General features: G+C 37.4%; 1 protein-coding gene across 7 annotated transcripts in view; it reads right to left on the bottom strand.

The window, feature by feature from the left end:
* Positions 1 to 26,525, bottom strand: part of CDH18 (cadherin 18) — a 605,479-nt gene that overhangs the window by 180,387 nt on the left and 398,567 nt on the right. For 6 of the 7 annotated variants that reach the window (XM_039346754.1, XM_039346753.1, XM_039346760.1 and 3 more), the window contains one exon: positions 4,671 to 4,712. The exons of the other annotated variant lie outside the window; for it this stretch is intronic. Coding sequence is in view for 1 of the 6 variants with exons in the window: in XM_039346760.1 (XP_039202694.1) it covers positions 4,671 to 4,697 (27 nt within the window). In the remaining 5 variants the exon portion in view is untranslated. The remainder of the gene's footprint in view (positions 1 to 4,670; positions 4,713 to 26,525) is intronic. 7 annotated transcript variants of the gene reach the window in all.

The raw sequence follows: 26,525 nt of genomic DNA, 5'->3' as shown, positions 1-26,525 counted from the left end.
CATGAATGATGTCTGAAGTGACATTCATAAGGCTTCCTGCAAATTCCCCTACCTCCTATTTCTAGGCTAGAAATACGGGAGAAAAAAGGCCGTGTGGAGAAAGCTGCCATATGAACCCAGGTAGAAAAGGGAATCACAACACAAAATTTCTATTAATACTCCAAAAGCCATACCGAAGAGCATCAAAGATAGTAACAACATCTGGGCAAAGACTGTGTATTCACTGCAAAATAAATCCTTAATCGTAACGAACACCCATTATCTGTTGAACAAATTAGATGGAATCCTATCTGGTTGCAGCTTTAGAAACAAAAGAAACTAATACTTTGAAACCAATTTGTTTAGAAACTATTTCTAAAAAAACCCCAAGAAACAAGATATACTAATTCTTTGCAAAAAGGAAATGCCCTTAGGATTGATGGTTTGGGTGGTATAAATGATATATTGAAGTTTATAATTATGTCTATCTAATGTCCCAACCTCCTCCAATAAAGCTTATGTAAGTGTGATTTTGACAGCTTATAAAAATCCTGCCAATCGTGCAAGCTGTCTTCCAATTTCCTAGTTAAAGACTGATGCAAACATATTAATAGTGTCCCTGGCAAACAGATTACAGATGGTATGACCTTAGATTATTTGGTCTGCACAAACTGCATTTATAAAAGGTTACCTAGATGTTAGATTAATAGCTGTCATTGTGGATGTGCATCAGGGAAAACAGAACATTAAATCATCAGTGGCATTTTATTAGATGAGGAAAAGGTCTTTGATTTCGTGGAAATTTTTGAAATTGGAGAGAGAGAGAGAGACAGAGAGACAGAGAGAGACAGAGACAGAGAGAAAGGATTTCAAAAATTTTGGCTAGATAGTACAAAAATGTAGTCATTTTGGAATTCTAGCCTCATAAAGGAAGGGAAGGAGGGAGAAAGGAAATAATTTTGCTTGAGACAAATTAAAAGGAATTTCATTGATTTTAAAAGCCTTGCTTTAAGATGTGAAAGAGAGATTAGGGGAGAAATAAGAAAGATAATTGGAAGATGTAATTGGGAGGGAAGAGAAGGAGTTCCGGGAAGATACAGTATAAGCCCTATAGTAAGCAGTTCTCTGGGAAAAATAGAGAAAGGCAACAGCAAGAAGGTGGATGGCAAGATTCCAGGTCAATGAAGGGAAACTGCCTGAATCTATGGTAGATCCATGGTAGTTTTTTCTGAATACAAAGGTAAGAAACGGAGCTCTTAATTGAGATCATGAAGCATCTAGGAAAACAAAGAGCAGAAATGAATAGCTCTTAAGCTTTTAATTAGAAGTTGGAGATCTTCAAAATCAATTTAGATCTAAAAAGTAAAGATTTCCCCTGCCCAGTCATATCTGAATCTAGGGGGTGGTGCTCATCTCCATTTCTTAGCCGAGGTTGCCAGCATTGTCCAAAGACACTTCCTTGGTCACGTAGCCAGCATAACTATATGCCAAGGAGCACAGATACTGTTACCTTCCCACCAAAGTGGTGCCTATTTATTTACTTGTATTTGCATACTTTCAAACTAATATACTGAATCATAAGGAAATAGGGACTATCTAGATTGAACACACACTGTCAGGATTCCCCCTCCCTCTTTTCTTTGTTGTGTCTCTCTGACTGTTTCTGATAAGTGTCTCTAGTAACTTCTATATCTGAAATTCGTCTTTTTCATTATTATTCTATGTTAAGCTTTACCTCAGATCCACCCAGTGGGACCTCCCCATAGCTACTTCAGCCAGGAGAGGTGCTACATAATTCATTCTGTTATCATCCTCATCATCATGATCACCATCTTCTTTCTCACTTATGTGGCAAGCTGTTGGAGTATCCTCATTTTCTCAAGAGCCACTGATGGAATTGGATAGTAAGAGCAGAACTACTAGTTAATCACTGTGCCATTGCAAGGAGGTTGGTCTAAGGTTGGTTGTTTCCTCCAGAGGGGAGAAAACTTTAGACCTCTCCCTCCACCTTTAATTTGATGGGCAGCCAGCTCCTACTACAGTTCTAAAATGTTGCTCATACCATCTTTTCTTATTGCCTCATGTTTTTATAACTGAAATACTTAAGAAATGGTACTAATGGTTACATTTTTAAAATGAATTTCTCAACCTTTTAATGTTCACCAAACATTTTAATGATTTTGTTGTTATACCACAATCTCATATACATTTAGATATAACTAAGACCTCAGAGTTCAGTGGGAGCCTATTCCCAGAATTTGAATTATCAGAACTTTAGCATTTTCTGTATAGTAATGCAAAATAGTTTGTTCAGCTATCATTAACTCTAGGGATAGAATTGTAGCAAACTAAACTAAAAAAGTCTATCTGATATCACAGTGTACGCCTTTCCTACATTTACAATATTACTTACAGTATTCAAAATTTAACATCCCTGCATTCTAGAACCTAAAAATATAAATGACTAAAATCTGAGCACTGTATCTTATTTCTAACATTGTGATGTACAATGCTAACTGAAAAAACTAGGTGCCCTTTTGTTAGAAAGCAATTCTTACACTCTTAAATTGTTAAGCATCTCTAAGCTAGCTAAAATCTATTTATGAAATATTATTCATACATTTACAACCTATGATAAACAGCTGATGTGCAGCTGATACACAATAAACCTTTTATAAAACTAAGAGAGATACAGGAATAGTATGACTGAAATCCATTCCTTGAATGGGAATGTTCAAACTTTGAAGTCCTTGTACTATTTTTTACAGTCCATTACAATCCATCTGACTTCCAAATTAATAATCTGTATTATGCCAGTAGTATCTTGATTTTCAGTGCTAAATCTTCTTTGCCTATTATTTTTTTAGAAAAAAAACCTGGAATAATATTTTAATAACATGACTTTTATCAAAAACAGCACCCTATTTGCATGGTGTTATTTCAACACTTTGTGATCTTGACATTCAGTTTATTAAATAGAATTATTCTTGCACCAGAAGATAAATAAAATCTATGCAGCTGTCACAAAATGAGCAACACATTAGCTGGACATAAATATGGAATGCTTTTGGAAACCTGGCGAATTCAAATTATAAAAAATATTTAGAAAAGAAAATATCTGTGAACCATAGTGAAATAAAATATGATGGTGTTGGTAATAAATGAGAACCCTTTAGGTAAGTCCAGACCAAGAAACCAAATTCATGAGCACTAATTCTACTTTTATTGTAACTTTATTATTACAAAATTTTGCCAAGTTTGAAAGTGCCTTTCCCTTCCCCTGCCTTTACATTCCATAGAACTAGACAGCATTGAATCTAAGACACCTTAAGAAATTACATTTCTGGTTTGGGTTCACATTTTGTTTATTAGTTCATTGCCTAGGCTGCAGCAGAACTGGCTGCAGTGGTTAGAATGCAATGTTGCAGGCTAATTCTGCCAACTATCTGCAGTTCAATCTTGACCAGCTCAAGACTGACTCAGCCTTCCATCCTTTTGAGTTCAGTAAAATCAGGACCCAGTTTGTTGGGGGCAATAGGCTGACTCTGTAAAGTCTAAGTGCTATTGCTATTATTATTCTTGTCTCCCAAAGTTATTCTCACAGCCCATTACAGTAAAGGAAAGAGGATTTATTAAGATTTCTCAGAATAGAGCTGTGATTTCCCTACTATGCATTGTAGTAGGCCAGGACATTTCAATGTACTAATAAAAGTGCCACTGGATACTTTACTTGCTTGCAACATCCATTTGTGAAGTTGGGTTTTGCAATGTCCATTTTCAATGTCGTATGTTTGCGATGTTAGGTTTTCAGAGGCAAAACATGAATCTAGAAAGTTTGGAAAATCTGGGCCTGAGGCGATATGAATCAAAAACGTTTGGGAATTTCTGCTGTAGAGCATTGAGAAATTATATAACTATTCTGACAAATTTCAACCAGATTTCCTCATAGTTATCATATTCATGTAAACTAGATATCTCGGCAAATAATTCTGTATATATTATTAACCGGCATAGTTTTATAATATGCTGTTTCTACCTTATAAAATCAATATTCTAAATAACTATTGTTCAATGTTAGTATCATTCAGAAGACATATAAAGTCTGGGCTCTTTTCCCAGCCTTCATTGTGCTTGCCATATTTTACTTTTATCTCTTATTTTATTGATTATAATTTCTTTGATTGTTGTGAGGCACTCAGAGTCATTGAGAGTTGGGGAGTATACTTTATTGGGATTTATTCAATGAACTAAAAACACTTAGGATAGATTGATACTATATATGGTAACTGGAGCAACAATACTGTATAGGTAGTAACCTTCTGTGTTGACAATATTAGATTTGCTCAGCAGTACAAACATTGCATACAGGTTGCAGCAGCTTTATGAATCATGTAAAAAGCTACACTCCAAAACTGGATGGGGTTCCATGGGGGCTGGGAGGGTTGTCAAGGGGTGAAATAAGTAGCTTAAACTTCTAAAGACAGGAACAGGAAGCCATAGAAGAGTCAGTTCTTATTTGTCTCTCATTGAAATATGAAGTCCTAGAAGTACATTATGGATCACCAAGCTTGGAACTTCATTGATAGATCTTCTGAAATATCACAGTATTTAATAACATCTAAATATTAACAAACTTTTTTGCACATAAAGGAGGGAACTAGAACATGTGGATAAGGAAATTCCACTATTACCTTTAAATATTTTCTTTTACAGCACATTACTTATTGATATACCTAGAAGAAAGAAAGAAAAAAATGATTAGAATAATACAGCTATTATGGACTTCAAAGTTCTCAGCAATTATAGTGCTACCTTGATACCCAACTGCTTTGAAACTCATCAAATTTGGTATTCAATGCATTTTGACATGAAAATTTTGTCCCGGTACTCATCGTTTGTTTGGTACTCAATGCAAAAGCTAGAACTTGTCAGTGTTGGCTGCCTTGTGACTTACTACATTATTCCTTATGCGAAAAATTTGTTTGGTACTCATCATTTTTGGTACTCATCACCCCTCCCAGAACCAACTAAAGATGAGTACTCAGGTACCACTGTATTTTGAAACATGTTGTATTTTGGGGCTTTAAACAATATACAGGCAAAACTTGGAATTGAAATTTGGAATCAAGCATCAAGTGCAAAAGGAAAATGCATAATATAAAGACATCATACAGAAATTACATATGCCTTCATGCTGCTATAGAGGTTAATAGAATTTGGTCAGTTTACAATATTAAAATTACTCAAATAATTCTTCCTCTGTAAAACACTTGTGTTGTTTTCTTATGTACACATTTGCTGATATTTTCAGAAAGACCACATAAAATCAGGTGGCCTGTGCTGTTGTGTAATACTTAGAACACATTTTAAATTACAGTATTAAACTATGCAAATAAATAAATACCTTTGTTAGCAATTTTGCCCATACCACACCTGTGTTCTATTTATTTGTTTTCTTTGCTTCATTTTAATTATGGGAATATGTCATGTAGCAGAAGATGTCACATGCATTTAGGAATGGATATATAATGGATATAAAAAGTCTACACACACCTGTTAAAATGCCAGGTTTTTGAGATGTAAAAAAAAAAAATCACGCCATGATAAATCATTTCTGATTTTTTTCCATCTTTAATATAATATATAAACTGTACAATTCAACTGAAAATCAAGCTAACATCTTTTAAGGGGGAAATAATAATAAAAAGTACAATAATTCTCATGAATTAAGCTGGAATCAATGATACAACTTGGGTGTTGAAGGAAGATACCAAGGCAAGGCTATAAAATGGCAGCTAAGAATGAATGAGTTCAAATTAAGCTGCTACCTAAATTAATTTCTAGAGAACTTAAAGTTCTCAATACCTGGGAAGATCCTGGAAAAGATAATCAAACAATGAATCAAAGAACACCTAGAGGCAAACAAAGCCATTACAAAAAGCCAACATGGGTTTGTCAAAAATAGATCATGCCAGACAAATCTTATTGCATTCTTTGACCAAGTGACAAAATTAGTGGATCAGAGGAATGCTGTAGACATAATTTACTTGGACTTCAGTAAGGCATTTGATAAAGTAGATCACAACCTACTACTTGATAAGATAGAAAAATGTGGGGTAGACAGAATCACCACCAGATGGATCGGTAGCTGGCTGACCGGCCGTACTCAGCGTGTGGTTCTCAATGGAACTGCATCTATATGGAGGGAAGTGTGTAGTGGGGTGCCCCAGGGCTCTGTTCTGGGCCCAGTGCTCTTCAACATCTTCATCAACAATTTGGAAGAAGGGATAGATGGGGAACTCATCAAATTTGCAGATGACACCAAGCTAGCAGGAATAACCAACACTCCAGAAGACAGGCTTAAGATACAAAAGGATCTGGACAGACTTGAACACTGGGCACTAACTAACAAAATGAAATTCAATGGTGAAAAAAGCAAGGTTCTACATTTAGGCAAGAAAAACCAAATGCACAAGTACAGCATAGGTGGCACCATGCTCAATAGTAGTAACTGTGAGAGGGACCTCGGAGTCCTAGTAGACAATCACCTAAATATGAGGCAGCAGTGTGTTGCAGCTGCCAACACAGTGCTAGGCTGCATTAACAGAAGGATAGAATCAAGATTACGTGAAGTATTAATGCCACTCTACAATGCCTTGGTAAGGTCATACTTGGAATACTGCATCCAGTTTTGGTCACCACGATGTAAAAAAGATGTTGAGACTCTAGAAAGAGTACAGAGAAGAGCAACAAAGATGATTAGGGGACTGGAGGCTAAAACATATAAGGAACGGTTGCTAGAATTGTCTAATTTACCGAAGAGAAGGACAAGGGGGGACATGATAGCAGTATTCCAATATCTCAGGGGCTGCCATATAGAAGAGGGAATCAAGCTATTTTCTGAAGCGCCTGAAGGCAGGACAGGAAGCAATGGGTGGAAACTAGTCAGGGAGAGAAGCAACCTAGAACTACAGAGAGACTTCCTGACAGTGAGAACAATTAATCAGTGGAACAACCTGCCTCCAGAAGCAGTAAATGCTCCAACACTGGACGTTTTTAAGAAGAGACTGGACAGCCATTTGTCCAAAATGGTGTAGGGTTTCTTGCCTGAGCAGGGGGTTGGACTAGATGACCTCCAAGGTCCCTTCCAACTTTATTATTATTATCGATCATCGCACAGTCAGCCAGATGTTCAGACTGGATTTGGCATTTTGTCTACCTATCGAGTCCTTACCCAGGCCTGGGATAGGCAGATGTGGATGTTTGATGGTATTACAGATATCGTCGCAGGATGGAAGCAGTTCCTAATAAGGCTGCCTTTTGCAATTGACTAATAGCGAATTTGTCAATGCCAATGGTGTTCAAGTGGTGCTCCAGTTGTTTTGGGATTGCACCCAAGGAGCCTATGACTATTGGTACTACCCTTGCTTGCTTTTGCCACAGTCTTTCTATTTCTATTTGTAGGTCTTTGTATTTTGTTATCTTCTCCAGTTCTTTCTCGTCTATTCTGCTGTCTCCAGGCACTGCCACGTCCACTATCCAGACTTTTTTGTCTTTCTTATCGACAATTGTTAAGTCTGGGGTGTTATGTTGCAGGTGCTTGTCTGTTTGAATTCTGAAGTCCCAGAGCAGTTTAATTTTATCATTTTCTATGACTTTCTCTATTTTATGATCCCACCAGTTTTTGCTTACAGGCAAATGATATTTTTTGCAGATCTTCCAATGCACCATTGTTGCTACTTTGTCATGCCGCTGCTTGTAATCAGTCTGTGCAATCTTCTTGCAACAGCTTACCAAGTGGTCCACTGTTTCTTCAGCTTCTTTGCATAGGCGGCACTTACTGTCTGTTGCTGTCTTCTCAATTTTGACTTTGTATGCATTTGTCCTTAAGGCTTGGTCTTGTGCAGCCAGAATTAGTCCCTCGGTCTCTTTCTTCAATTTTCCTGCTCTTAGCCATTGCCAGGTTTTATTATTATCTGCTTTCCCAGCTATTTTTTTCATGTATTGGCCATGTAGTGCTTTGTCTTCCCATGCCTCTATTCTGTTCTTCATTTGGTCTTTCTTGTAGGCCAGTTTGGTCTCTCCAGTAGTTAGTAAGCCTTCCTGATATACTAATTTCAGTGCATCTTCATCATTGTTCTTCAGATATTCTTCCAAAGCCATTTTTTCTTCTTCAACCATCTGATGTACTTGTAGCATTCCACGCCCACCTATTTGCCTTGGTAGATAAAGTCTATCAATGTCACTGCGTGGATGAAGGGCATGATTCATTGTCATTATTTTTCTGGTCTGCCTATCCATTGCTTTTAGTTCTGCTTGAGTCCAGTCCACTATTCCAGCTGTGTACCTAATGACTGGGATTGCCCAGGTGTTGATTGCCTTTATGGTATTTCCTCCATTGAGTTTGGATTTTAAGATCTTCTTCACTCTCTTGATGTATTCACCTCTAATCTTTTTCTTGACTTCAGTGTGCTTGATGTTGTCAGCTTGAAGGATACCCAAGTATTTGTAGTACTCTTCCTCATCCAGACTCTTAATGTTATTTTCGTGGGGCATCTTGATTCCTTCAGTTTTCATTATTTTTCCTTGTTTGATAGTAAGTGTGGCACATTTGTCCAAGCCAAACTCCATTACAATATCTTGGCTATATATACGGACAGTGTTGAGCAGCGATTCTATTTCAGATGATGTTTTTCCATACAGCTTCAGATCATCCATGTAAAGGAGGTGGGATAGTCTGGCAGATGTTTTTGATGTTTGATAGCCATGTCCTGAGTTATTCAGTATTGTTGACAGAGGAAACAGTGCAATAACAAATAGTAATGGTGATAATGAATCTCCTTGAAATATCCCTCTCTTGATATTAACCTCTCCCAGCCTCTCACCATTGATCTGCAACTGTGTCTTCCATTGTGCCATCGATCTTTGCACAAATTTTCTGATGTTTCTACTGACTCCTGTTATTTCTAGGCACTTGATTATCCAATCATGTGGCAGAGAGTCAAATGCCTTTTTGTAGTCAATCCATGCCACATTCAGGTTGGTCTTCCTTCTCTTGCAGTTTTCCAAGATCATTTTGTCTATTAGGAGTTGATCTTTTGTTCCTCTGCTATTGGGGCGGTTTCCTTTCTGCTCAGGTGGAAAGAGATTGTTTTCAACTAGATGCTGTTGTACTGCATCAGCTACCACACCAGTTAGTAATTTGAAAGTTGTTGGTAAGCAGGTAATTGGCCTGTAGTTACCTGGTGTTGCCCCTTTTGCTGGATTTTTCATTATTAGGTAGGTTTTCCCAGTTGTTAGCCACTTTTCAATTTCTCCTCCTTGTAGTATATTGTTGAACTGCTTGGCAATGAGTGGGTGTATAACAGTTAGATGTTTCAACCAAAACCCATGCAGTTCATCTTCACCTGGTGCTGACCAATTTTTGATTTTCCTTTGCTCTTTTTTCTACCATTTTTGTTGTTATTACTAGTTCTTTCATTTCAACTTCTGTTTTATTTGCATCCACCTCTTTTAACCAAGCCGCATCCTTGTTGTATTTCTTTGGGTTATCCCATATCTGCTTCCAGAACTGCACTGTTTCTTCCTTGTCAGGTACTGACTGATTCCTTGCAGTTTCTCCATTGATGGATTGGTAGAAACGTTTCTGATTGGATTGAAATTGGAGGTTCTGCCTATAGTTTGCAATTCGAGCTTCATATCTACTGATTTTCCTGGCTATAGCTGTTATTTGTTGCTTTATTATTTCCAGTGCTTCCTTGATCTTCCTTGTTTCTAAGTGGTATTTCTTGATTAGGTATTCTTTGGTCTTCTTGTTCTTCAGCTTCTTTTCTTTCATCTGTTCTAGCTTGCTTGCATGTGATCTTAACTTGCTGATCTTATTTTCTAGTCTAACCTTCCATTTTTCTGGTGCACTGTTTGTTTGTTTTTCTTCTTTGTTGATTTTGCATCTCCAGGTATTCTGTTATAACTGCAGCTGTGCTGTACATTAGTTGGTTTGTTTCTTGCAATGAATTGGTGCTTATACTTGATATTGCAATATTTGCATCTTTTAATGCTTGTGCTAGCTGTTTCTTTGGAACAAGCTTCAATGCAGGTAGCCTTATTCTGTTGTTTTTGTGCTGTTCTAGATGCTCAGTTATTCTTTGTTTCAATTCTTTTATTTCTTTAGTTAGAGGGTTTTGTTCTTCCTGAGGTAGAGGTGCCTGGTTTCCAAATGAGAACAGTTGTATATCTCTGCTGGATTCCTTCACTGCCAACTCCCCCTGGTTTGCCTCTACATTCTGAATTACTTCTGGTAAGGCTTTGATTTCTTTGCCCTGGGTAAACCTTTGCAGTTCGTCCAATTCTGTTTCTGTGAATATTTTATTTCGTGTTATAAATCGGCGTTGATCTGCTAGTCTCTGTTCTGTTATTTCTGATTCTGGATGTTGTTCTTTCCAGAACTGGTGCATTCGTTTTAGATATCCTCTTCTTGTTGGACTTGATCTGTAGTAACAGATCATTATTTCTTTGTTTTCCATCACTGTGTATCTGCGACGGGTAAACACCTTTTCTTCCAGTAGTTCTGCAGCTGCTGGCCCTGGTTGCTCAGCCAACAGTCCTGAGTCCTGTAACCCATTTTTCACCAGATATCCAGGAACTCCAATATCTAGTGCGGACCTTGTTAACCCGGGCGACGTCCGAGCCGGTATGGCATTCTGAAATTTACGTCTCACCATATTTTTTATGGGAGAGACACTCTTTGTCTGACTCCTCTGATGAGACCTGTCCAGTATGGTTGAACCTCTGGCATAGCTCTCATCTTCCTCAGAGTACACAAGCCCCACAACCACGTCAAGGTAGTGCCTCACTGGGGGATTATTATTATTATTATTATTAATTATTAAAGTCATTCAACACAGGAAATGTAAGTTTTGAATAAATATCTCCTTATCAGAAGCCTTTACAAGATTCTCATGCCAATTTTTAACATCATTTTGAAGCTCCTTCAGTTTTGGGAGGGACGGATGTTTCTGCAATTTGTTTGGGCAAAATAATTAACTGTTGGCTATGAATACCATTAAATACAGCAGAGAGATCCCCAGGATCCCTCAATACCGTCCAAGAGCTATAACTGATTGCAGTACACTCACAAAGGAAAAATCACACATTTTCCATTTCCATAAAGCCATGCCATATGCCAAGTTTTACTCCCAGTGCTTTTTCTCATAAATTCCTAAATGTTCCACAGCAAGGGACAACAATTTTTTCAGCCGAAAGACACACTTATCTTTGAATGCTGAGCATGTTCAAATTTCTACACCTGTGTGCTTGAATCCAATCAGAAGAGATACACACACACACTTTGCTATTTTAAAATGCTTTGTGAGAAAAAAACACCTTAAAATGATTTTAGTCTTCTTTCAGCTGCATTCCACAGTAGGTATTCAACACGCACTCCAAATGATATTCTGCAGAAATGAACTTCTTTACATCTATATTGAGATTTCTTTTCTTTATATCTCACAGTTATGTGACTTACTTTCATGCTGAAAACCTAATTCATCATTTCTTTTTGTGTACTCACTCTTCTTTTGCTCCATTGGATTTCAAGCTAAGTATAAAAACAAGAGCAACACACCTGGGAACTCATTTTCCTAGGTAGAACCTAAGATCTTCTGTCCAAAAATTCTAGGAAAAGTATATATTGTCAAAAATGATTGCAGTGTGCTAGTTTTCTAAGCCAGATAGAATAAATCCCTATTCATAAAAAGACCAACCGTGGTACTTTCTGAGTGTGGCATTCATTGAAGGAGCACACCTTAGTTGGTTGGTTTAAACTTACTATTCTTTTTAGTGCTCTGTATTTTTATGACACTGTTCTCTGTGAAAGCTCATTTATTTTTGCACAGCCATAAATGAGAAAGAGATCGATATTTTCCATAGTAATTTTTGAAAAGTCTGTGAATCTGTCTGACTCAACCACTTCAACAGGATAAATAGAGCATCTGTAAAGGCTAGATGTAACTAAATGTATTTGGAATATAAAAGAAGCATAATTTTCACTTAAAACCCCATGTTTCATTCTTTTAAAGTTCCAACAGAAGAGAATTTATGTAACTCAGAATTGAACTGTAGAGTCCTTGGGGCTCTCTGAGCTTGGTTGTTTGCTGGAAAACATTTCAATAAGTGGGTAACATCATCACTGAGAGCGGGGGTTGCTCACTATTTATACACAATAACTTAGCCTGCCAGTATTGGGAGGGATGTGGTTTTCTCCTTGGTAATTTCTTGATTAGGTTATTGTTTCTGTCTGGTTGATTGTCTGGTGCTAATCCCTGCTTATTTGGATGTTGGAGAGGATGTGTTCTGACCTTTCTGTTTCCTTGTCAGCTTTTTATACTGTCTCTTTTGAATTGGGAGGAAATGTGGTTTATCTCTGTATGTCTATTGATGGCTGATCTATCTGAAAGCCAAGCTTCCAGGAATTCCCTAGAGCAGTGGTGGCAAACCTATGGCACGCATGCCAAAGGTGGCATTCAGATCGCTCTCTGTGGGCACATGCACCATGCCCTGGAGATGGCAACCATCCTCTTCAACCAGCTGCCTGCTAACTCGCTGAAGTCGTACATGGCCAGATGCATCCCAGCTGGCCTCTGTGTGCAGGGGCTGATGGTGTCAGGCAGCAGCTGCTCCAGCCCCTGCCTCACCTTGTCCTGCAACAATGGCACCCCTGCCCTGCCTCGCCTTGCCTCACCCTGCAGGACGAGCTTCCTGCCCACTGCCCACCTGCCAGAGATGCCCTGGATCTGCCCCAACCCTGCCTGGCCCCCACAGATGTCCTTCCCCAGGAGCAACATTGAGCTGGCCACGCCCATCCATCTGCCATGACAACTATAGCCACACCCAGCTGGCCACAGCCACCGAGCAGGCCACGCCCACCCGACACCCAGCGATACATAAGTGGGATTTGGGTTGCAGTTTAGGCACTCGGTCTCTAAAAGGTTCGCCATCACTGCCCTAGAGTTTTCAGATTGGTCTTAATCTAGGATGCTCACACTATCCCAGTTGAAACTATAGTTGTCTATCCATGTGCTGTGAAGTTAAGACATTTTCATTGTGTCTTCCAACTGTTAGTTATTGTTTATGGATGCCCTCTGGTAATCTTCTGCCTGTTTGTCCTATGTAGTGGCTGTTACAGTCCTTACACTGTCTGTTGTAGATAATGCTTCATGTTTTTGCCCTTAGGCTACTTGGTTGCTCTTTTGTTTTTACCATATTTTAAGCAACACCTTTTCATAATATTAATGAAGTGATGTGTCAATATGCCCATATCTGTGAACTTGTGCATATATAATAATTTGACAAATAAAATGTGCAATTTTTATATTTTATAAGCCTCTAGGATATGCTATATACCACAAAATGTATTAGCTCATTTGATTTTAATGCTTGCTTCTATTAATAATGTTGCATTTTATAATCCATATTAATGTATGGTTTATTGTAAAATATTTCAAGTACATTTTAATGGAGAAAGACTGGAGAGAAAACATTGATAAATAAATCAGAGATCAGATTTGAAACAATAAATAAATTAGTAAACAAATAAAAGTCAGATTTGAATGTTGCTGATTTACATATGCGAATACATCAGCATACACCAATAATTAACCAAATGTCATTAATCCGCTCTCCCATTGCATCCATTTGATGTGTTTTTATGTATCTCAGCATAATGCCACTTAACAAAAACTGACATCTTGACATCTTGCAATATAAATTGAAGTACATCTACCAAAGTTTTCTGAAACCTTCTCCCCCACCCCTCACAAAAGCTTGAATACTATGGCCTCATCTTTCAAGAACTTTCCTCAAACTAGGAAGATCAGAATGAAGTAAGTGGACTTGGCAAAGTGCTCAGAGAGGTTTAGGACATTTAGGCATGGGACAAATAGCTTCCAGCCAATTGGGTAGCAGGCAGAAGCCATGGTGCAGCATGCAATGCAAGATTTTTATAAAGTACTACAGCTGGTCTGGGGCCTCTGGGGCCTTGCAGATCTGTCACCAGGACTGGAGGAAGGGAAAGTGCAGGAGTAGCAGCTGCCAGTGCCACTGGGGCAACAGACAGGTGAAAGTGTGTTGGGGAAGACCAGGAAGGTGGCTTGACAAAGACAGCTTGGCTCGCAACTCAAACAAAAGAGAGAAGGAGGAACAGCTTCTGGCATTGTGGATGGGGCTTCTGGCACTGTGGGGGGATGGGGGGGGGTACACAGGCGATTGGCAAGGCCTGCCTGGCTTCTGCGATTGTGGGAAGTGTGGGAAGAAGCACAGATGAATGGCAAGACTGGCATGACTTCTAGAGTTGTGGAGGGGTGGGGGAGTGTGGCAGGCATCACACAATGGCCTCCCACAGTCCCTGTGATTGCCCATTGCCAATCGCACATTGCTCCTGCAGCACCATGGCTTCTACCTTCCACCCGATTGGCTGGGGGTTATTTGTCCCAGGCCCAGGTCAAACAGTGTCTGAGTGAATGGGCCGGTCCAAAGGTGGAGAGCCAGAGGCCCATTGGCTGTGGAGAATGGACAGGGGATGGCCAGCGGATGAGGAAAGCTGACTGTAAATGGATTTAGGCGGGTGGCAGGAGGTGAAGGAGGCGTGGCCAAGGATCAATGCCTAAACATCTTGTTCTGGCTCAGAGGTTAGTAGCTAAAAAATCCAGGATCCTTGTCACAGCAAGTCCCTGGTAATTAAGGAGCAATCTGGGCTTGCTAAAATCTTTAAACTGCGCCAAGCAATGAATGTCTTTGTGGATTCATCTCTCAGTATTGCTGGCTATTGAGACTTTTTCTTGAGATTTGATTGGATTTTTGTTCTTGCTGATTTTTTAGATGTTTTCTATTTAATGAATCTACTTATGTGGGTATGAAACTTGGATTATTTTCTTGACTTTGGAATTATCCTGACAGAGTTACTTGAACATTATCATAGGAACAAGGAAGTTCTTTTAGTAAATTATTTTCAAAAATGCATATTTTCTGCATTGAAGCAAACTGATATCATGGGGATTCAGGTCCAGCTAATGCACATATAATTTCCAATACAAATCGTTCTTAAAGTAAAATGGATTTTTTTTTAAATAATAGGTAAATGTACAAGAAAAAAGGTGTTCATTTGTATTATTTTCCTCTATATAATTGTATTTATAAATTTCATTTTAAGTATTTGCTATCATTCAGTACTATTAGGACTTGATATTTTTCAGTGCATTTGTATTATTATTTACTAAAGCTATACAATACTGTAAAAATAATTAAGAAAAGGTCTTTTAGAGTAGGTGAAAATATGAATATGGCACATTCAGTAGTTCTTTAATACAACCACACCTTTTCCCAGATTTTCACTGCCAGATGTGATTTTCAGACAAGTGCTACATTATTTCCACCACTATACACTCTGAAAAATCTATTCTGGAAACCAATCTCAGTCCCGAATAGTCCTATTATCTATTATAGTATAATATATATGCAGATCCACCAGAATAATCTTGAAAAATTAAGAAATGAAGTGGACAATCTGCCTGGCTAGAGACTTAGAGTCAGAAATACTGTGTCAAACTAACAGCATGCCAGACTTCCATTACAGGAAATCAGCCTCATGTTAGCATTTCACATGAGGATACTATTGAAACTGTTCATAGAAACTTATAAAATTCATTTGAGATACATCATCCAGAGTAGGCCTCCAAAATATTACTCTCAGTTGGATTATTTTAGAAAATTTGGGTAAAGAAAATAAGTTTGCTCGGGCAACACACACAGAGAGATTGGCAAACATCTTCTAAAATTGGCGTCAGGTGGTTAAATTCTTCCAGCTAAAATTATAAAAACTAACCATTGTTGATTATTAATCTATAATTCCAGATTAATTTAGTATGTTCATATGAATGAAGAAGAGAAAGAAGATCTGCTTTGCTTGATATCTCGAACAATAATCTTTCTTATCCCAAATATTTTGAGTATTTACAATCAAATACAATAGATATTTTTAAAATATTTTTCCCAATTGAACTTCAATGGTTAATAACAAAATAACAGAGTTGGAAGGGATCTTGGAGGTCTTCTAATCCAACCCCCTACTCAAGCAATAGACCCTATACCATTTCAGATAAATGGCTGTCCAATCTCTTCTTAAAACCCTCCAGTGACGGAGCACCCACAACTTCTGAAGGCAAGCTCTTCCGCTGGTTAATTGTTCTCACTGTTAGGAAATTTCTCCTTAGTTCTAGCTTGCTTCCCTCCTTGTTTACTTTTCATCCAATGTTTCTTGTCTTGCCTTCTGGTACTTTGGAAAATAGGTTGACTCCCTCTTTGTGGCAGCCCTTCAAATATTGGAACACTGCTATCATGTCATCCCTAGTCCTTCTTTTCACTAAACTACACATACTCAATTCCTGAAACCATTCTTTATATGTTTTAGCCTCCACATCCCTAATCATCTTTGTTGCTCTTCTTTGCACTCTTTCTAGAGTCTCATCTTTTTTATATTATGGTGACCAAAACTGGATGCAATATTCCAAGTATGGTTTTACCAAAGGTTTATAAAGCAGTATTAATACTTCACATGATCTTGATTCTATCCCTGTTAATGCAGTTTAGGATTTCATTGGCTTTTTCGCCTGCTGCCACACACTACTGGCTCATATTTATATGACTCCAAGATCCCTCTCGCAGTTACTGCTATTGAGCCAAGTTTTACCTAATCTGTACCTGTATATTTGTTTTTTCTTGCCTAAGTGTAGAACATTACTTTTTTCTCTTCTGAATTTCATTTTGTTAGATAGGGCCCAGGGTTCAAGTCTGTCGAGATATAGATAGATAGATAGATAGATAGATAGATAGATAGATAGATAGATAGATAGATAGACAGACAGACAGATAGTTTTATTGTCATTTTGTATTGTGGGCACAATGGCACACATTAAAAATGAAATTTAGTTGCTTGCTCTCAAAGTGTACATATACACCACACACATTTAAGCATACTATATAAGCATATGTATAGACCTACATATAAGTAATATATAAATATTAATCACTGTCCATCTTGAATACATAACGGAAGGAGGGTGCTTTAGAGTTCACAAGGTTAATATTGTATGGAACAAAACTGTGACTGAATCTGGATGTTCTGCTTCAGATACCATGGAGACTCCTCCCAGAAGATAACAAAGAAAACAGATCATGAAGCGCATGTGTAGTGTCCCAGACAATTTTGCAGACCCTGCTCAAGCAACACTTCTGTGCTATGTCCTGGATGGAAGGGAGGGAACTGCCAATGATCTTTTCTGCCTTCCTCACCATTCTCTGTACCACCTTCCTGTGTGAAGCAGTTATGCTTCCAAACCAGACTGTGATGCTGTATGACAGGATGACAGGATGCTCTCAATCATCCCTCTGTAAAAAGTGGTAAGGACAGGGGAAGGAAGATGTGCTTTTCTCATGCAATGCAGAAAATGTAGGTGTTGCTGTACGCTCACTGTTGAGCGACCAAGCCAGCCTATTTGTTAACTGCACACCCAGGAATTTGATGCTGGTAACCATCTCCACAGGTGAATCATTAATGCACAGAGGAGTGTGACTGTGCCTGCCTTTTCTGAAAATGACAATGATCTTTTTGGTTTTTCCAATGCTAAAAACTTTTCCTTACACCAGAGATCCATCTGGATTTCGAACCTATCTCTGCCAGCTTAGTGTCATCTGCAAATTCGATGAGTTCCCCTTCTATTCTCTCATCTAGATAGTTTATGAAGATATTGTAGAGTACTGGGCCTAAAACAGAACTTTGGGGTAACCAACTACTTACTCCCCTCCATATAGATGTAGATTAACTGATATCTTACTAAATCCATTCTCATCCATCTATATTTAACTATTAAATCTGTCTGATTCTAGTCTATTAATAATCAATACAATTTGATATTAACATTTTAATAACAGAAATAACCATATTTCAAATACATTGTAATTTCTCTTAAATTTGTCAATATTATTTTGATTTCAGATTTTTTTTAAAAAAGTAAAACATACCTATTTTACTGTTTTTATGTTTAAGTACAATATAACAGGCTTATACTAAGTTGTTTTCATAATCTAATAATAATTCAGTAATCTAGGACAAAACAATAACACAGTCAGGCATGGAGACTGCTCAGCCATATTCTCATGACAGCCTGGAATATGTTATAAAAATAAAGAGAATCAGCCTTCAATCCTTCTAAAAAAAATAGATCTACGTTTTTGGAAATATCAGTCAAAAAGTGAAGGTAAGAGCTTCAGAAGAAAAATAGAAAGCGCAGAATTTGGTAAAATAAAAATGAACATAATCAAAATAATTGGGCTATTTTCTAAATGAGCAATTCAGTGCCTATTCTAGTACTACTGTAGAGGTATGCAAATTGTCCAAAACTGGTATTCAGAATGTTGTAAAGAGGTATTAGAACAGCGGTTCTCAACCTGTGGGTCACGACCCCATTTGGGGTCGAACGACCATTTCACGGGGGTTGCCAAACAACACAGTCCGCCATTTCCCCCCCCCCCTTTTCCTTAGCTGTGCTATTTCCTCTTATTCTATCGGCTTTTGAAAGTCAATAGAATAGACTCTATTCAAGAGATTCTATCTTGAATAGAGTCTAATTCTATTGGCTTTCAAAAGCCAATAGGAATTGTCCAGGCTGTCTCTGCCCTGCTGAGCCTGCCAAAAGTCCCAGTCTGCAAACGGAGCTGCAAGTTGTCTGCAGCTAAGGCGAGCTTTCTGGACGTTTCCACCCCTCCCTGCTGAGCAACTACTAAATGTAAGTAAAAGAGGGCCAGGGGTGGGAGGTGGGAGGCCGGCGGGCGCAGGGAGGGTTGCTGGCACGCGTGGGGCCCGGCAGGTGGCTTACCTCCCTTGGGCTGGGCCAGCTGGTGGCCCTGCACCATCACTGCCGCTTGCCAGCTACGCCTCGGCCGGCGCAGGGGGCAGCACCACGCATGCGTGGCACTCCTGGGCCGAGGCAGCTGCTGGGCGACGGCCTGGTGCACCCTCGGCCTGCCCAGCCACAGGAGAGGAGGCGAAGCGGGCGTGCCTCCTCCTGCCCCACCCGCAGGAAAATACAGGTAGTCCTCAACTTACGACCACATGGTTGGGGGTCACGGCATTAGGAAGGTTGAGAACCACTGTACTAGAATTTCAAAGGATTCTTCTATAACATAGTGTGATTTTGGTTGCTTTGACATCAATAATTGGTACATTGAATTTTATTTTCCTTAATATTGTTTATACTTCTATTTGTTGAACAGATTATCAGTGTTAATTGTCATATTTCTGACAGAGTAGTTTGTAATTTGCAAGCACCTTTGCCAGGGAGAAAGATACCACTTTTATTACATAGTAGGAGCACAGAAAACTGAATATTTAATTTTCTTCCCTGGAATGCTTTCCTGCAGTAAATCATATCTCTTTAAACTGCTAGATAACTTTGTATAGAAGAGTAACAGAAATTTAATACAACTACATCTACTTGTTCCCTTTGTTGGTAAGGCCACACTTGGAATACTGCATCCAGTTTTGGTCACCACGATGTAAAAAAGATGTTGAGACTCTAGAAAGAGTACAGAGAAGAGCAACAAAGATGATTAGGGGACTGGAGGCTAAAACATATAAGGAACGGTTGCGAGAATTGGGTATGTCTAGTTTAACGAAGAGAAGGACAAGGGGGACATGATAGCAGTATTCCAATATCTCAGGGGCTGCCATAAAGAAGAGGGAATTAAGTTATTTTCCAAAGCACCTGAAGGCAGGACAAGAAGCAACGGGTGGAAACTAATCAAGGAGAGAAGCAACCTAGAATTAAGGAGAAACTTCCTGACAGTGAGAACAATTAATCAGTGGAACAGCCTGCCTCCAGAAGCAGTAAATGCTCCAACACTGGAAGTCTTTAAGAAGAGACTAGACAGCCACTTGTCCGAAATGGTGTAGGGTTTCCTGCCCGAGCAGGGGGTTGGACTAGATGACCTCCAAGGTCCTTTCCAACTTTACTACTATTAGTATTAATAGTTTCTCCAGGCTAATGATACCAAGGACTGTTCATACCCCCTTTACATTCTATTACTTCCCCAATGAAATTAGAATACAAACAATGACAAAATGTAATTTTTATAAGCATTGGAAATCAATCATGACCCTCTTGCCATAATACATATTTAAAACAACGCAATAACAACACCAGACAAAGGGGAAAAATCTGTTATATATAAAGGAGATTCTCAACAATCAGCAAATATCCGAGTGAAATTTATGTGCAATTTCTACACTCGAAGCAACATCCTTTTATCTTCAAGTCCCAGATCCATAATCACATAAATCCTCCATTAATGCTTTAATAAAAAAGGCTTATACAAGCAGATTAAAAAGCAAGACAGTCTGGCAATGCATGTCCATAAATGTGGATGCAAGTTCATTCTCTCTTTCTCTCTCCATGCACATCAGAACAATCAAGTTGAAACTGGATCTAAATCATTTTTACTTCAAATAAATATTATATTTAATAATATATAGATTTGTCATCATCTTTTCTTAAATTATAAAATACACCATACATTTGCCAGTGAAGAAAACTAATCTGCAAAAAGATAAATTCTTTTTCTTAACCATTTTCAACTTAAATGCAGAACATTTTAATAATATCCTTGAAGTATGTGTTTCCCCTTTACTTACAGGTAGTCCTTGAGTTACAAGGGTACATAACTGGGACCGGAATGTCCATCACTAAGCAATACAATCATTAGGGGAAATATCACACAACCATATCATTAGCAACAGCAATCACAGTACCACCTACTGCCATTGTTAACTGAATCCCACCAATCATTACATGAGGACTCACCTGATCCCAGCCATTCCCAGCACTGTCTCTCCCAGTTCCAAAGTTCAGTAAAGTAAGTGAATGCCTCCTGTTGAAGTCACACCCACCTACCCACCTGCCCTCATCTCTGCCTTTTGGGCTGCTCTGCACAGCAGCACTCCCCAGCTACAATGACACTGGTAATGTTAGGGCTGAAATAGAGGCCCAGTCTGGCCGCCATAGCGAAGAGCTGTGGTGGTGCAGTGGTTTGAAATGCAGTATTACAGGCTAACTCTGCCTATGACCAGCAGTTTGATCCTGACCAGCTCAAGGCTGACTCAGTCGGTAAAATGAAAACCCAGATTATTGGGGCAATATGCTGACCACTTAGAGAGGGCTGTATAGTATTATGAAGTGGTATATAAGTCTAGTGCTATTGCTATTGACTCAGGACCATAGTGCAAAACCCTTCCGACCTTGATTGTCTGGCCTGGCCCTATGCAAGAGAGCTGCTGGCCATGGCAGGCCTTCTTCCTAAGGCCACAAGAACAGTTCTCCAAATAGCACACAATGATTTGAAAAGCATTCAGAAAGCTTCTTCTCAAACATCATAACAATGGAGTATGCTATTTGAAGGACAGTGGTTGGCAAATGAGGAAGGGGTGCATAAATTTCTAAATTCAACTTCAATTATCAAGTGACTAAGAACATGCCCTCAGCTCCCTAATTCCTAGTAAACCAAGTCACTTCCATGCTATTGACAAAGACAACAACAAATGGCTCCACATGAATTGTCCTTATTGGTAACAACTGCTGCCAGATGCAATGAACTTCAGCTTCTCTAATTTCCCTGTCAACAGGACCTTGAACATGTTATATTGGAATTAAGAGGAACCCATCCTGAGAGCACCAGACTGGGAATTGTCTTTATTTTTTTTACAGCTATGCTTGAATATAACATTCAAGATCTGCTTGGAATTCAGTGTTGGCAAAGTGGTACTTTCAGTGTCTGAAGCCATCAAAATATGAAGCTGAGAAGCAGAGACCTTATACTAATATATATATATATATATATATATATATATATATATATATATATATATATATATATATATATATAAATGTTTTTGGAGAGAAGGAAGTAACAAATGCTCCCCTTGTTTTTCATAACTTTCTCACTGCTATGACATTACATCTGCAGTCTTAATACTTCTTTTGTGACAACTTAAACACCATGATAACTGCACATGATATTCACAGTGGATGATTTAAACATGGAAATTAAGCATCTGCCTTAACCCAGCAGGGGTCCTACTAGCAAACTTGAAATATTTTTCTCTTCTAATATGGAACTGAGCAAGGTTTCAAATGAAAAGCTGAGTGAGGTGAATGATAAACACTTTAGTTATCTATTATCTTTCCATGTAATGGAAAGATGGAAAGATCTTGAATGACAGAAACTGCATGTTGCCTGGTAAATGTCCAAAGCTAAATCATGCAACCTCATATTTTGGGTGGTGACAATGCAATGCATGTTTTGGGGAACTTAATGTTAACTTGCCATTGCCTATCTTTGAAAGCACAAGTTCTCACAGGGTTCCAGTTTCTAACACAAATGCTGCCCAGAAAGAAAAGCCACCGTTATACATTGCTTTATTCACTTCATTCAGCAAATGAAATGAAAAAAAAACTGGGAAAAACTATTTGCTTACCATCTTAGTTACAAAAAAAATCACATTGAATAATCTGATTTATTTTTGAGGGGAAAAATAGCTGTGCACATATTTCTTTCCTCCTATGGCAAGAAATATAGGTGGCAATATAATCAATACCTTTACAACTATGGGGAAAATTGCTTGGTCCATAACATTGCTTCAGTTAGTGAAGGAAGACATCTGTAAATCTGAAGCTGCAATCTGCCAAATTACTGTGGGGAAAGGAAGAGAATGTCGGCAGGGCTCCAAAAGATTACACAGCAAGTATCTTGACAGTGAAAGAACTTTCCTTAGGACAAAGCACATTAAGAAGTGTGGGCACTGATGGATGAAAAGCATTCATATGGGCAGCTATTCTGAAACTTTTTTATTGAAATTTTTCAAAAGTTTTACAAATAAAAATCCACCCCCCCCTCCCCAACCACCCCACCCCCCCCCCCGACTTCCCAGAACTGAATATAGGATTATTTAACAAATATTTTAAAAATAACATTTGCAATTTATAAAATAATTAATAATAATAATAAAAATCACAGTAATAATATATATAGAAATAATATACATAACATAAACTTTAAAATGAATAATATATACTAAAAAAGAAAAAAAATAAAAAATAAAAAGAGAAGAGAGAGAGAGAAAGAAGAAAGAAGAAAGTAGACGAAAAATAAAGCATATATATATATAAAAAAAAAAAAATATATGAATAATAATACATTAAAAATGTATATATATAAAAAAGAAAAAGAAGAAAGAAAGAAAGAAAAAACAATCATTACAAATTATAAAAAGGCTAAATAATATTTTTCCATATCCAAATTATGTTGTATAAAATTTATCCATTTTTCCCATACCGCAAAAAATTTTTCTTGAGATTGCTCCTTTAAGAAAGCCGAAATCTTTGCCATTTCTGCCAAATACGAAACTTTATGAAACCATTCTTGTAAAGTAGGCAAAGATTCCTTCTTCCAATATTGTCCTATTAACAACCTAGCGGCTGTAATCAAATTTAACATCAATATAACCTCCTTAGCATCACAGTCAATAACAATACCTAGTAAAAATAATTGCGGAGTAAATTTTACCCTTCTTTTAAAAATTCTTTGAATATTCCACCATATCTTAATCCAAAAAGCTTTTATATGCTTACACGTCCACCAAATATGGTAATAGGTAGCATCCAAATATCCACATCTCCAGCATTTCGGCTGTAGATTAGGGTACATAATGGACATTTTCTTTGGGTCAAGGTGCCATCTATAAAACATCTTATAAAAATTCTCTCTTAAATTTTGCGCTTGTGTGAATTTAACATTTCTTATCCAAATAAGTTCCCAAGTATCCATTGAAATCGTTTCACCAATATTCTGTGCCCATTTAATCATACAATCTTTAACTAGTTCAAGTTCTGAATCTAATTCCACTAAAACCCCATAAACTCTCTTAATATGGGTTGGCCTTTGATCTCTTACTTGTTTTAAAAAAATTCCATCTTCTCTAAGCCAGCCCATTTTACAATCCATCTTCCATCTATCCACTATTTGTCTATATTGGAACCATGAATAAGTTAAGTTTTCATGTGTTAATTCTTCCAAAGATTTTAACTGCCAGTCTTGGCCATCCCATCTTAATAACTGTACGTAAGAGACCTTGTCCATATTTACCCCTTTCCTTATACCTTCTATGGCATGCCGAGGTATAGCCCATAATGGTATTTTGAAGTCACTTTTATAATACTTTCTCCACACTCTTAGCAAAGAGTTTCTTATAATATGAGACTTAAAAACCCAATCCACTTTTTTATTAAATATTAAATAGGCATGCCATCCAAAAAATAGGTCCCAGCCTTCCAAATGAAGTATTTCTGTATTTGTTAAATTCACCCAATCGCTAATCAATGTCAATACTACAGCATCATAATACAATTTCATATTTGGTACCTTGAGTCCACCTCTCTCACGAAAATCTTGCATTATTTTAAGTTTCACCCTTGGTTTTTTCCCTGCCCAAACAAATTTATTAATACCTTTTTGCCATTCATCTAAATTACGTTCGTTCTTTAAGATAGGTAACATTTGGAACAAAAAAATAAACTTTGGCAGGACATTCATTTTAATAACTGCAATTCTGCCCATAAGGGATAACTGTAAATTATTCCAGTTTTTTAAATCCTTCTGTACCTCCATCCACAGCTTTTCATAATTATTTTTATACAATTTTACATTAGAAGCAGATAATGTAACCCCCAAATATTTTACCTTATCAACAATTTCAAAGTCTGTTAAGTTAACTAGAGCCTGTTTATCACCATTAGTCATGTTTTTAGCTAATATTTTGGTCTTATTATTATTAATTTTAAAGCCAGAAACACGTCCATATTGTTGAATCAATTGTAATAATTTCACCACCGAAGAAACAGGTTGAGACAAAGTAACAACCAAGTCATCTGCAAAGGCTCTTAATTTATATTCTTTTTTATTAATTTCTATTCCTTTTATTTCTTGAGACTCCCGAATTTTAATCAACAAAATTTCCAGTGTTAAAACAAACAATAACGGAGACAACGGGCATCCCTGTCTTGTTCCTTTTTCTATTACAAAAGCCTCTGACAAACCCCCATTTACAATAATTTGAGCAGTCTGTTTTTGATATATATTGGATAATACTTGTAATATATTTTGTCCAAAATTCATCTCCTTGATTAAACACAGCATAAACTGCCAATTCACTTGATCAAAGGCTTTTTCAGCATCCAAAAATATCAAGCCTGCAGAGACTTGGTTATTCTTTTCTAAATACTCTAATAAATTAATAATTTGTCTAACGTTATTCTTCATATACCTTCCAGTTATAAAACCCGATTGATCCCTATGTATAAACTGCTGCAAGATCCCCATAAGCCTGTTAGCTAAAATTTTTGCAAAAATTTTATAATCCACATTTAAAAGAGATATAGGCCTATAATTTTTAGGCAAAGTAAGATCTTGACTATCTTTTGGAATCAATGATATAAATGCATTACGCCAGGATGGAGGGATCTCTAACCCCTGTAATAAATTATTAAACAGTTCACACAACGGTTGGATCATCTCTTCTACTAAAGCTTTATAATAAATAGATGTCAACCCATCCGTACCCGGCGCTTTGCCCAATTTCAATTGTTTAATAGCTGTAACAATTTCTTCCTTAGTAATTAAACCGTTAATCTTTTTTTCCTGATCTTCTGTTAATTTAGGAAAGTTGACTTTGCCTAAATAATTATTTATATCTGTAATTTGAATATTGGTACCCTTATATAATTTTTGATAGTATTCTAAAAAAGATTTCTTAATCAATTCTTTCTGATAAACCAATTTACCATTATAATTTATTTTATCTATATTCCTCTGTTTCTGTTTTTTTCTTAACTGATAAGCCAACCATCTCCCTGGTTTATTAGCATTACAAAATGTATTTTGTTTCATAAATAGCAAATTAGTTGCAGCTTGATCAGCCATCAGCATATTAAATTGTGTTTTTAACAATTTTAAAGCTCCTTTAATCTTTTCATCTAAGGGATTTGAAATTAAAAATTTCTCTTTTAATTTAATCTCCTCTTCCAAGTCTTTCCGTTTCTGAATCTGTTTCTGTCTATACAAATTATTCATTTTTATCAAAATACCACGCATAAAAGCTTTACTTGCATCCCAGACCATTGACATTGATGTTCCCTTGTTCATATTTAAAGTAAAATATTCCTTTAAACATTCCTTTAATTTATGAACATTTTTTTCTTGTTTAAATAAATTCTCATTCACCCTCCAGGATCTCCTATCTTCCTTCTCTACAAACAGTTCCATCCAAACTGGACTATGATCGGACAATGTCCTAGGAAAAATTTTTACATTCTTCACCCTGTTGTATAAATCTGTTGTGATCAAAAAGAAATCAATTCTTGAGAAAGATTGGTGTCTATCTGAGAAAA

This window comes from Crotalus tigris, unplaced genomic scaffold, assembly GCF_016545835.1.
Source record: "Crotalus tigris isolate CLP2741 ecotype Arizona unplaced genomic scaffold, ASM1654583v1 scf7180000018018.2415403412:4055106, whole genome shotgun sequence".
NCBI lineage: Eukaryota > Metazoa > Chordata > Lepidosauria > Squamata > Viperidae > Crotalus > Crotalus tigris.
Note: the sequence above shows the minus strand (reverse complement) of the source record. Positions and strands in the feature narration are given on the sequence as shown.